Source organism: Argentina silus (assembly GCF_951799395.1).
Source record: "Argentina silus genome assembly, chromosome: 21".
Classification (NCBI taxonomy): Eukaryota; Metazoa; Chordata; class Actinopteri; order Argentiniformes; family Argentinidae; genus Argentina; species Argentina silus.
In genome coordinates, this window is record NC_139675.1 from 2337083 (window position 1) to 2348360 (window position 11278).

At 47.4% G+C, this 11278-nt stretch overlaps 1 protein-coding gene across 1 annotated transcript in view; it reads right to left on the reverse strand.

Annotated features, from left to right (window-relative positions):
- Positions 1 to 10732, reverse strand: part of hhip (hedgehog interacting protein) — a gene marked incomplete at both ends in the record, with an annotated part of 36405 nt that extends 25673 nt beyond the window's left edge. The window contains 2 exon segments of the mRNA XM_083692698.1: positions 6528 to 6720; positions 10463 to 10732. Coding sequence (XP_083548824.1) covers positions 6528 to 6720; positions 10463 to 10732 — 463 coding nt within the window.
- Between the last annotated feature and the right edge of the window lie 546 nt (positions 10733 to 11278).

The window sequence follows — 11278 nt, forward strand, 5'->3', positions numbered from 1 at the left end:
CTTCCAAACACACACGACGATAGAAAAATACGCAGTTCGCTCAGAAGCCAAATAAAGAAAATGATGTTCCCAAATATTGATTGATTGTGTTCCCCTTTGCTTGCTTGGGTTTGGAGTAAGTTCAAAGCCCCAAAAAATGCCCAAATCACATGATTTCCCCAGACCTTTATTTCTCTTGGACCTGGGAGTTTACCTTAAGTGGTCCAACGCTAGGGCACGGAGGAGAACTGGGAAAACATGGCAATCAGACACAGCAACAACCCTGCCCGGCCACCGTGAGGGTCCCAACAGTCACAACATTATTCCAAGTTTCTAGGAAACAACCCCCCTCCCCCCCCACCCCCTCCCTGCCCCCTCCCCGCCCCCCTTCCTTGTATAGTGCTGGCCTAGCAGGCAAACCAACCACTGAGGGGAGAAGTGAAGCTCTTAGGAGCCCAGTGCGACCTAAAAACAACCTTGACAATAACGTTTCCCTTAGCTTAACCCTCGGAGGGAGAAGGAGAGCAAATACACCAGTGATAAAAACACAAACAGGGCTGGTTCTCCCCTCTCCTTTCATCTCCTTCCCTGGCCCCCCCACCCTGACCACAGGCCTGGCCCCCCCACCCTGACCACAGGCCCGGCCACACCACCACTGGAGGTGATAGGATATCCACCCCAAACATCTAAACACAACACAGAGATTAAACACACAGTAACACACACACACACACACACACACACACACACACACACACACACACACACACACACACACACACAGTAACAGACACACACACACTAACACACACACACACACACACACAGTAACAGACACACACACAGTAACACACACACACACACACAGTAACACACACACTCCAAACACTCCAAACACACACACACACACACCAGCAGAACTCCCAGGGCCATGCCACCCACCTACTTGCGCCTGCAGTTATCTTAACCATGCTGGTTCGAGACCTCAGGTGGAGAAGAGGGAGGAGGGGAGACAAAGTGGGGGAGGAAAAGGGAAGGGGAGGGAGGGAGGGGGGGAGGGAGGTGGGAGGCCTCTTTGCTAAAGTGAGACTCTGGCCAGTAAATGTCTTTATGGAGAAATGAGGGCTGAGTACATGGCCTAATCGGGAGCTGGAGAGGGTTTCACAGGAGCTGGAGGACGCATAAGGATGCTGTAAACGCTACTGTTCCAAGTTAAGAATGTTGGTCAGCACTTTAGGTGTGCTGATGGCCAATCAAAGACAGCTCCAAAATGTTTCTCTGTATTTTATATTGAGCAGGAGCTAAACAGGCAGAAATTAAACATGGGAGAATACTTGGTGATATTTAGACTTTTGTCACCACCATATAATTACATTATAGGAGTCTGATTAACAATGAATGGACAACTTAACGTTGGCATAACTCAGTTACAGTGTTTCTCGATTGCTTAAACACAAAAACTGGTTCCTGTAGCACAAAAACCCAAACCCTTACGTCATTCCCAAAAACACACACATTTCCCATGACCGTAAACACTATTCACCTGTTTCCACACATGTTTCAATATTCAAAATTCTTTCTGCAAAACCTGACACAAAAGTGGCCAAATAGATCATTCATTGCGCTATATGTTCATCCAGCAAACACATGCTCTCGATATAATTAACTCAAGTCATCACAACCTGAACTCAAAGAGCACACCTTTCTCCAGGTGCAAACACGAAGCCTCAAAATTGTTAACACACCAATCCGAATTCCAGGGTCAATAAACAGGGTCAATAAACAGGGCCTAGAGGCATGTCCATGTGCTTTGGAACAATGGATCCTAACAATGCAGAAGTTGCAAGACAACAGAGAGGACGAGGACGAGGACGAGGACGAGGACGAGGAAGAGGAGGAGTCAGAGGAAGAGGACGAGGACCACAACAACAAAGACAAGTAATCTCAGATGAAATCCGTGCCACCCTAGTTCATCATGTGCTCATACATGGGAGGACTATGAGAGAAGCTGGACAGCGCGTGCCACCCAACCTCCTTCTCTACTCCTGTAGAGAATCTTTGAGCTGGATGCCATGGCTGACCCACATGAGTACATCTTCCTCGACAAGGCAGGGTTCAACCTAACAAAGAGATCATTGGTCACCGTGCCATCATACAAGTTCCTGGCCAGAGGGGAGGCAGCGTCAGCCTATGTGCAGCCATCAGCAATCGTGGCGTCCCTCCACCGCCATGTCAACATGGGTCCATACAACACGGCACAACTCCTTCAATTTCACAATAACATTCCTCAACAGGAAGGGGAGCCAGGGCAACCAGAGCAAGCCCAATATGTCGTCATTTGGGATAACATGAGTTTCCATCGGGCTGCTCTGGTTCGCGCCTGGTTCAATGACCACCCCAGGTTCACCGTTCTTTTTTTGTCAACATATTCCCCATTTCTGAATCCGATTGAGACATTTTTCTCAGCATGTTGGTGGAGAGTGTATGACCGCAACCCCTACACAGCAAAACCTCCTGGAGGCAATGGTGGACGTCTGTGGTGATGTGTGTGTGGAGTCTATCCAGGGTTTTCTAAGGCACACAAGGGCATTTTTCCCACGATGCCTGGCAAAAGCAAACATAATGTGTGATACTGAAGAGATATTATGGCCTGACCCAGGCCTGACCCGGACCTGAACCGGACCTGGCCCAGACCTGACCCGGACCTGACCCAGACCTGACCCAGACCTGAGCCGGACCTGAGCCGGACCTGACCCGGACCTGAGCCGGACCTGACCCGGACCTGACCCAGACCTGAGCCGGACCTGAGCCGGACCCGACCCAGACCTGAGCCGGACATGACCCAGACCTGAGCCGGACCCGACCCAGACCTGAGCCTAGATGATGAGAATGCTGATGCTGATGCTGAGTAACCTGTACATTTGCTGCATTTGGAAATAAAGCTAGTGTGACATTTCAAAGGTCAGGTTTTTTACCAAAACAGCATTTCCAGTGGTATTTTCTCCCCCACGAATGTAAGAGGTATTTATTACAGTACTGTTTTGAATTTCTCTTGCCAGGGTGTTCCTGAAAGGGATATCTGGATAGTCAGTGCTGTGATTTTACAAAGTTCCAAATTATTTCTCTGAACACCTATTCTAAACATTTTGGTAGCAGTCTTTTGAATTAATCTCTCCAGTGTGTAACAAACAGTCATGTAGTCTGTGTTTTTGGCAGCTTGTGTGTGTTGTCTGAGGGCAAAGTTTGAATTGGGACCCAGCAGTTTGATGTTTGTACACGTTGTGTGTGAGTTTTTCAAATTGTGTGTGAAGATTTGAGAAAATGGGGAGTTGTTCCAGGAATTGTGTCAAAGCAATTGAGAAAAAAACAAATTAACAAATAACCCCCCCAAAATGTACTTCTCCCCAAAGTATTTGCCGTAAAAATACGCCAACTGTAAATATACATTTATATAGGCTGACTCGAACCCTCCTGTAAAAGGCCACGCATTATTCCACTAAATCCATAGGAGAAAACCTTTGTCTATATCCAGAATGACATGTACTTAAGAGGGCCATCCAATTTGGACAATTTATGGTTAACTACCTCCATAAACATATGGCAGGGAGCGGACTGCAGCGCAGCCTTCACAATAAGTCCCAGTTTTTATTGTACTGCCCTGGAAAAAAAAGAGAGGAGAGAGAAAAAACTAAAAAGAAGAAAAAAAAAAAAAAACCTCGTCTTCGTCCACATCCCCGGCCCGGGCGCTAAAGTTATACTTCCATCTGTTTAGCTTCCACGGCAACCTGGGTGGCCACCCCAAAGTACTTGACATCTTGATGCACTTCAGCAGTTTTACATACACACAACCTTTGTAGAAAAATAAATGTGTCATTCGTCACCACATATGCTGATCTGTGGAGGGGGGGGGGGTGGGGGGTGGGGGGGGGGGGAAGAGAGGGGAGGAGGGGGGAGGGCGGGACGGGGGGGGGGGGTAGACTACTCCTTTCTGGCTCCAGCTCCTGGTTTCTCAAGCTCTCGCGGTTTAAGTCTCGGAGTCCTCACGCCTGTCAGCTCACTGGTTGGTAATGGACCACCTCCGCCCCCCCCCCCCCCTCTCTCACTCTCTGTCCCCCTCTCCCTCCCTCCCTCCTTCTCCTTAGAGCACAAATTACATCGTGACCCTCATCACTTCATGGCCAATAGATGTACTGTAGATAGATTTTGAGGTGAGGAATGGGATGGACGGCCATGGAATGTGAGTGTTTGGGAGGGGGGGGGGGGGCAGCTACAGCGGCGGGCGTGGGGGGGCGGGTTGCGGCACTGTGTCTGACACGGTTCTCTGTTCGCAAATCTCGCCAGATCTAATCTTCCACAGATAGGAAGAAGACTTGGCTGGAGCAGCGGAGGCATGAATGATGAAACCCCCCCTGCCCTGCGTTTGATCACTAGGAATGCTCTCAGAGCCACACAGGTACTAACGCAACAGCAGCCCTTCAAAGGCAACGATACTGACTGGGCGCTTTCAGGGGGGCAACAGAGCTCCCTTCACCCCGTAGTACCATCATGTATGGGAGGAGGGAACGGGGTCAACTCCGTGTCGTTTGTTCTGTGTCCGAGACGCCCGGCGGGGTTGCCCGGCTCTTTACGAGGTAGTGGACGAGCAGGGGCCAGCCAGGGAGCTAGTTAGCCTAGCGCCCTGATTGTGTTTACGTTCCATTGAATTGACCACCAAGGAAAAACAAACTGCTAATGTGAGTGGTGTTTTTTTTTTTATAAAACAGGGCCGTAGTTTATATGTGTGTGTGTGTGTGTGCCTGTGTGTGTGTGTGTGTGTGTGTGTGTGTGTGTGTGTGTGTGTGTGTGCCTGATCGGAGTTCTCCTCTCCCCTGGTGGCGCGAGGAGGTGTCAGGGGTGTTCATGTCTAGACCGTAGCCAGGGTGCTTCGCTTACACATCCCCAAACACACACACCTAAGCACACACACACACACACACACACACACACACACACACACACACACACACACACACACAGACACACACACACACACACACACACACACACACACACACACACACACACACACACACACACACACACACACACACACACACACACACACACACACACACACCACACAGCGTTAGGGCTGACGTCAGGAGCCCAGAGGGAAGGAACAGGTCATAAAATCATTCATTTATTAGCTCTCTGGCAGATTGCAGCCCAGGCCAGAGCTTTGTTTGGGGTGTGTGTGTGTGTGTGTGTGTGTGTGTGTGTCTGTGTGTGTGTGTGTGTGTGTGTGTGTGTGTGTCTGTGTGTGTGTGTTTGTTTGGGGTGTGTGTGTGTGTGTGTGTGTGTGTGTGTGTCTGTGTGTGTGTGTGTGTGTGTGTGTGTCTGTGTGTGTGTGTTTGTTTGGGCTGGGTATGTGTGTGTGTGTGTGTGTGTGTGTGTGTGTGTGTGTGTGTGTGTGTGTGTGTGTGTGTCTGTGTGTGTGTGTGTGTGTCTGTGTGTGTGTGTTTGTTTGGGCTGGGTATGTGTGTGTGTGTGTGTGTGTGTGTGTGTGTGTGTGTGTGTGTGTGTGTGTGTGTGTGTTTGTGTGTGTGTGAGAGAGAGAGAGAGAGAGAGACAGATTCTATCCCAAAATGATGCAGATATAGAAGGAACATTTTTCATACTCTTCGATTTCAGGAAAGAAATTACTACTCTGTATAACGCAACTCCAAGAGTCAAACTCCCCAAAACCCAAGTGCAAATAAACGAAAAACAAAACCAAAACAATGCCACACTCTCTACGAAATCCATGAAAAAAGCCACAAGTATTTACCAATTCTCATAACCTCACGGCGCAGCGCGTACATAAAACCATCTCCACCTGGAGCAATAAAACAGCGTGCTGGGTTCAGCTGTCTGAGAGGGACTGAATCATAAAGAGCCCGGCAACGGTTGCTAGCTGGCTGGCTGGCTGGCTGGCTGGCTGGCTGGCTGTTGATTGCCAGGGCTCATGGTCATGCGCTTCTGCAGACTAATTATCCGAGTGCTCAGGCTGAAGCGACCGCTGCAGCGGCTGCCAGGCAGGTTCCGTTGACGTTTTACCGGTGTGTGTGTGGGGGGGGGGGGGGCGCGAGGCACGCTCGGCAGCAGCTGGAGGTGAGGTCAGGTGAGGTAAGACGAGGTAATAAGGCATGCACATTCACCCTCCTGACGCCTCCGGTGCTCCTTGAGAACGTGCATGTTCTGCATGCAGTGTGTTTGCTTGACCGTTCAGAATTTAGAATTTTTCATTCATCTGACACTGCGTGTGTGTGTGTGTGTGTGTGTGTGTGTGTGTGTGTGTGTGTGTGTGTGTGTAAGAGAGAGAGAGAGAGAGAGGGGAAGAAAATAATAAAACAAGTGAGAGGGTACGAATAAACAGGCCCGCCTTCACACGTACGTAAGACCACCAATCACATGTGAGTGTCTCCACAGGTAAACACAGGTGTCTCCACAGGTAAACACACACGTGGGCTGCAGAGGAACAAGAATGCGTCTCTCTCTCTTCCACGGTCGCGTCATGTGTCCATGGTTACCTGGTATGTGTCCCCTGCAGGTGTAGTAGAGCTCCCGGCAGTAGTCCTGGCAGAGGCGCGGCAGGTCAGGTTCCCGGTGCGGCACCTTGTCCGTGTCGGGGGAGTGGAACAGCACCTGGGCGTTGGGCGAACAGCGAGCACACTTGATCTCCTCCAGGAGACGGCCGCACTCCGTGTTATTGGTGGAGAAGATCTGGAGAGGGATCAACAAGGACAAGGATGACGGATTAGAACACGGAGTTCACGTTTTCAGGCCCCGATTTTGTTAGGTCTTCAACAGTGAAGTCATCACATTCTGGAGAATATCAACAAGGACTGATTAGGACACGGAATTAACATTTCAGGCTACATTTTGTTAGGCCTTCAACAGTGAAGTCATCACATAGCTTGTAATCAGCTCAGAAATCCAGTGATATTAGAAGATAAACATTATTGTACGAAACTGGCGTAGTGGGGGATGATATAACATAAATGCTACAATGTTCTAGTTTTATTTATGTTGAAATCTTTTTGAGGAGAAACTGTGCCTATGCCCATACCAATAATAAGAGTTGATTACGTTTTAAATGTGACTTTCTAAACTCTGGAATACACTAACCTTTTCTGAGAAAAGTCCTCTCACTCAAGTCTTGTTTACCTTTGCGTACAAACAGTTATGTTCAAATTACATTTCACATGTCAGACGTGCCTCCAGCCCCCAGGAATAGATGGAAGCCGAATTAGGGAGATTCAAGACGTTACTTAGATCGCTAAACAAAAGTAAACAGAAGATTAAGCCCCAGAAATTAGCGGGATTATTTACGTAACAAATTAGCTGTAATAAAACAATATGTAATCTGTCCTGTTCCCAGACATGTGGTGTTTAGGCAGCAGGCGGGCAGGCTGGTGTGTGTGTGTGTGTGTGTGTGTGTGTGTGTGTGTGTGTGTGTGTGTGTGTGTGTGTGTGTGTGTGTGTGTGTGCGTGTGTGTGTGGCAGCAGGCAGGCAGGCTGGTAGTGCTTTGCTCTGTGTGAGGTCCGTGTGTAAACACCAATTTAGAGATAGACAAGCACATCATTCCACCACTGGTATCAACAAATTAGCAGTCTGTCGAAGTCAATTAGACCTGCAGAACCCAGCAGCCTCGACACAAGGACATCTCCCTCTCGGCTCAACAGTAACCTGTCTGGAGGGGCATGATAGAGGCAAGATAGAAGCATTTCAACAATAATCCCACCCTGCTGTCTTGTTTTTTTTTTACAGCTGACTTCACACGTAGGGTCAAAGAGGAGTTTGAACGCCGTTTGCTGGTTTTACAGCCCCTCAACACATGGCTCAGAGACACTACCCCGGACAATGTTTGTGCTATTCTCCTTATCACAGACACCGTAAAACAAGTTGATTATCACTTGGCAGAAGACGCACGTAAGAGATTGATGAAGATAAGCTTCAAAACCGAGATCCGGGCTCACGTTGCGAACGGCCTAGTGTTGACCCTTCAGCACTCGCAAAGGAGCAAGCTAAAAAACCTGGTGTCCATCCAACCATGTCTTCGTGTGGTTTCCCTTCTCTGTGTCACTGCCCAGTAAAGCTCATGCCATGTTCTGTTATGTAGCCTGCTACTACATTGGGCCGGCCGGCCTGCCTGCCTGCCTGCCTGGTCTGCCTGCCTGCCTGCCTGCCTGCCTGCCTGCCTGCCTGCCTGGTCTGCCTGCCTGCCTGCCTGCCTGCCTGCCTGCCTGCCTGCCTGGTCTGCCCTCCTGCTCTAAATTGCCCATTGATTCAGTGTGCCATGGGCTGGCACATGGTCCGTGGAGAGGAGCATTTGAGTTCTTTCAGCCGTGCCTTGTGCCCATATGTTGCTGGGATGGGCTCCAATGTTGCCATCACCCCCAACCAGAACAAGAGGACCTTTGTTTGTTGTGCTTTGCTGAATTTTCACCATCAAGTCGTTCCTCAAAAGCAGAGAGGGGAAAATCTCCAGCGAGCTGGATGGATCCCGGTCCGTTTGAATATTATGGGATTATTCAGGAGATGTGAAAGGTGGAATAGAAATCGCAAGGCATGTAATTTGCAAAAGGTAAACACACTCACACACACACACATCCATCTGCATGGCAAACCATGGGATAAAGGGGTGAATGTGTCATAACACATTAATAACACCACGTTGCCGAATATGCAAGCGTTTCCCTGGTAAAGCTCCTTTTTGTTGGTTGTTGTCCTCACAGACACTTTATCAAAAAGCCGATGTGTAAACAGCTCATTGTGAGGCAGCAGCTGTTACAGGATTACTGATTTCATTGATAGGATTCGGCACAATGGCTTTTTTTTCTGTGAAATTGCCGGAACAAACATATCAATGCACAAAGACACACTTGAAAACAATTGCTTGTCATTCAATCTAACACAATGTGGGGCTGCATAAGGCAAGCCTCGTGAGGTCTCACCATCAACCATCAGAAATCACAGGGGAGAGAGAGAGAGGGAGAGAGAGAGAGAGAGAGAGAGAGAGAGAGGGAGAGGGAGAGAGAGAGACTTATTATGCAAGCAAGTAAATCTTGTATAATGAGATACCAAAATCATGACGATATTCTGAACATGTTGTGCTGATAAAATGGCCATTGCAATGGTTTACAATGAAGCTCACCTCTCTCTCTCTCTCTCTCTCTCTCTCTCTCTCTCTCTCTCCCTCTCCCTCTCCCTCTCTCTCTCTCTCTCAATAGTGAAAGAGCCCTGCTGTAGGGCAGGCAACACTAAGACCGGGTGTTAAAAAGCTTAAACAAAACACTTCTCCTCTGGGAATAGGTGTAAGTTTGTGAGGGGGGCTGGGGGTGAGAGGGGGTGCGGGATAATACCCTCTCAAAGGCTTTAACACTTGGACAGCGCCGAGGACCGGGGGAGAGTGATGTTCTCCAGCTTCAGCCATTAGTGAAACTAACAAACACAATGGTGATGTTGTTATTCTTTTACCATAAGCAAAAAGAGCTCCGTGTGTGGGCAGTGTAGTGGGGAGGAGGAGAAGTCGAGTCCTTTTTGTTCCATTCAGTTTTTTCGCCTCTTATTTGCATGACTTGAGCAAATTAAATGATGCAATATGGCTTTTTGTCACAACACAAAGTAAGATACCACCCAGTCACATAGGTTGATTTGGTTTACATGAGAATAGAGCGAAGTCTACCGTGAACTCGGCATTAAATGCGATTGAATTTGGCAGTTTTTAAATGATAAAAACGTAACCAGCATTTTTCTTTTTTTTTTGCGTCTCGGACTTTATGCCTTCACCCACGTTTAATAAAATGTTGATTTATTCAAACAAGACCAACATTTATGTTGCGGGTATCGGTGCATGCACCACACATGCAGATAGTTTCAGTCATTGAGTGTTTGACACAATTACATTTCAGAAACATCAGCACAGACAACAACGTTACAGCGAATGTGTATCCTAAGCCTGATGACAAACAAACAAACAGCACACTAACATAACTGCGGAGAGTAAAAGGAAAACTTTGTAACTCTTTTCTTTTTTACGATAGTTATTTAGTTATTTTGCCGCGAGGTGCGAAAGTGAAAACGTTATAGGGACAGATAAACAAACACTGACGCTTCGGACACGCTACCGTTCATTCAACGTGTCGAAGCTACACAAACTACCAACACAGCTCTACAAAATGTTAAAATGTTACATTTATAAAACATTTTCTACATGTGTATAGACAAGAAACCTCCAAAAACACCAAGCCAAGAGCAGAACATGCGACTATGAGAATTGTATGTAACGTTTTCCCTCACAGACCCACCACCATTCCCCTCATACTGTATCTTGTAAACCGAGTGCTGTCAACAACCCGTCGGGAGGACAATAACACCGTAAATATAGAAATATGTCCCCCGGGCGCTTCGCAGGAAAGACAGCTCTCACAATGAAAGAATGCAACAAGGTGAATAACATACCCTGGCATCCCGCCGGTGGAGTATCTGGTAGGCAGCTCGCCTGGTGGGACAGCACGACACACGAGGGTACAACCTGTGACAAACTTCCCCGCTGCTCCCGCTGTCCACTGACAGTTTTCTATCCCTTTTCTTCAGTCGTTTAGGCATGCTTCCATCGTAACATCTCCTTCTTCTGGGGCTAATTTCTCCCTTTTCGCCGAATTTGGCATCTCCACATTCCCACACATTGGCCGCAATGGCCAACACCAGCACAAATTTCAAATGCTTCATATTGAAAAAAAATGTTCGCTAAGTAAAAAAAAAAAAAAGAAAAAAAAAGAAAAAGAAAAGGAAAACACTGTCACTGTTCAAAGTAACGCAGCAAACCTGCTACAAAATACTGTATCCTCGATATGTCTACACGTCGTATTATATAGGTCAAATACAATTGTAATAATTTACTTGAATAAAAATATGCATAAAGTAATCTTAATTAAATATTTGCAAAACACATTTGTTCTTCAAAATAAGTTAATGGAAGTGCTGGTTATGATGGCACAACAGAAAAAAAACAAAACCATTATTTATCTCTAAAATAAAAATAAAAAATACAAGCCAAAAACAAACACACACTGTAAATAATTGCAATAAGCTTAAGTTTGTGTCGTTCCTTGTGATTTAAATTCCGTTCCAGCACAGTGGTTGGTGCATTGGGTCAAAAAAGTAAGCACAAAGTTGCCTCTCACTGGATCTTCACAGCGCTCACATGTTTCTCCTCTCATTCCTCCTTCTTTTTAACCAGCGCGCGAGAAGAGGGGCGAGCAGGATGACGTATGA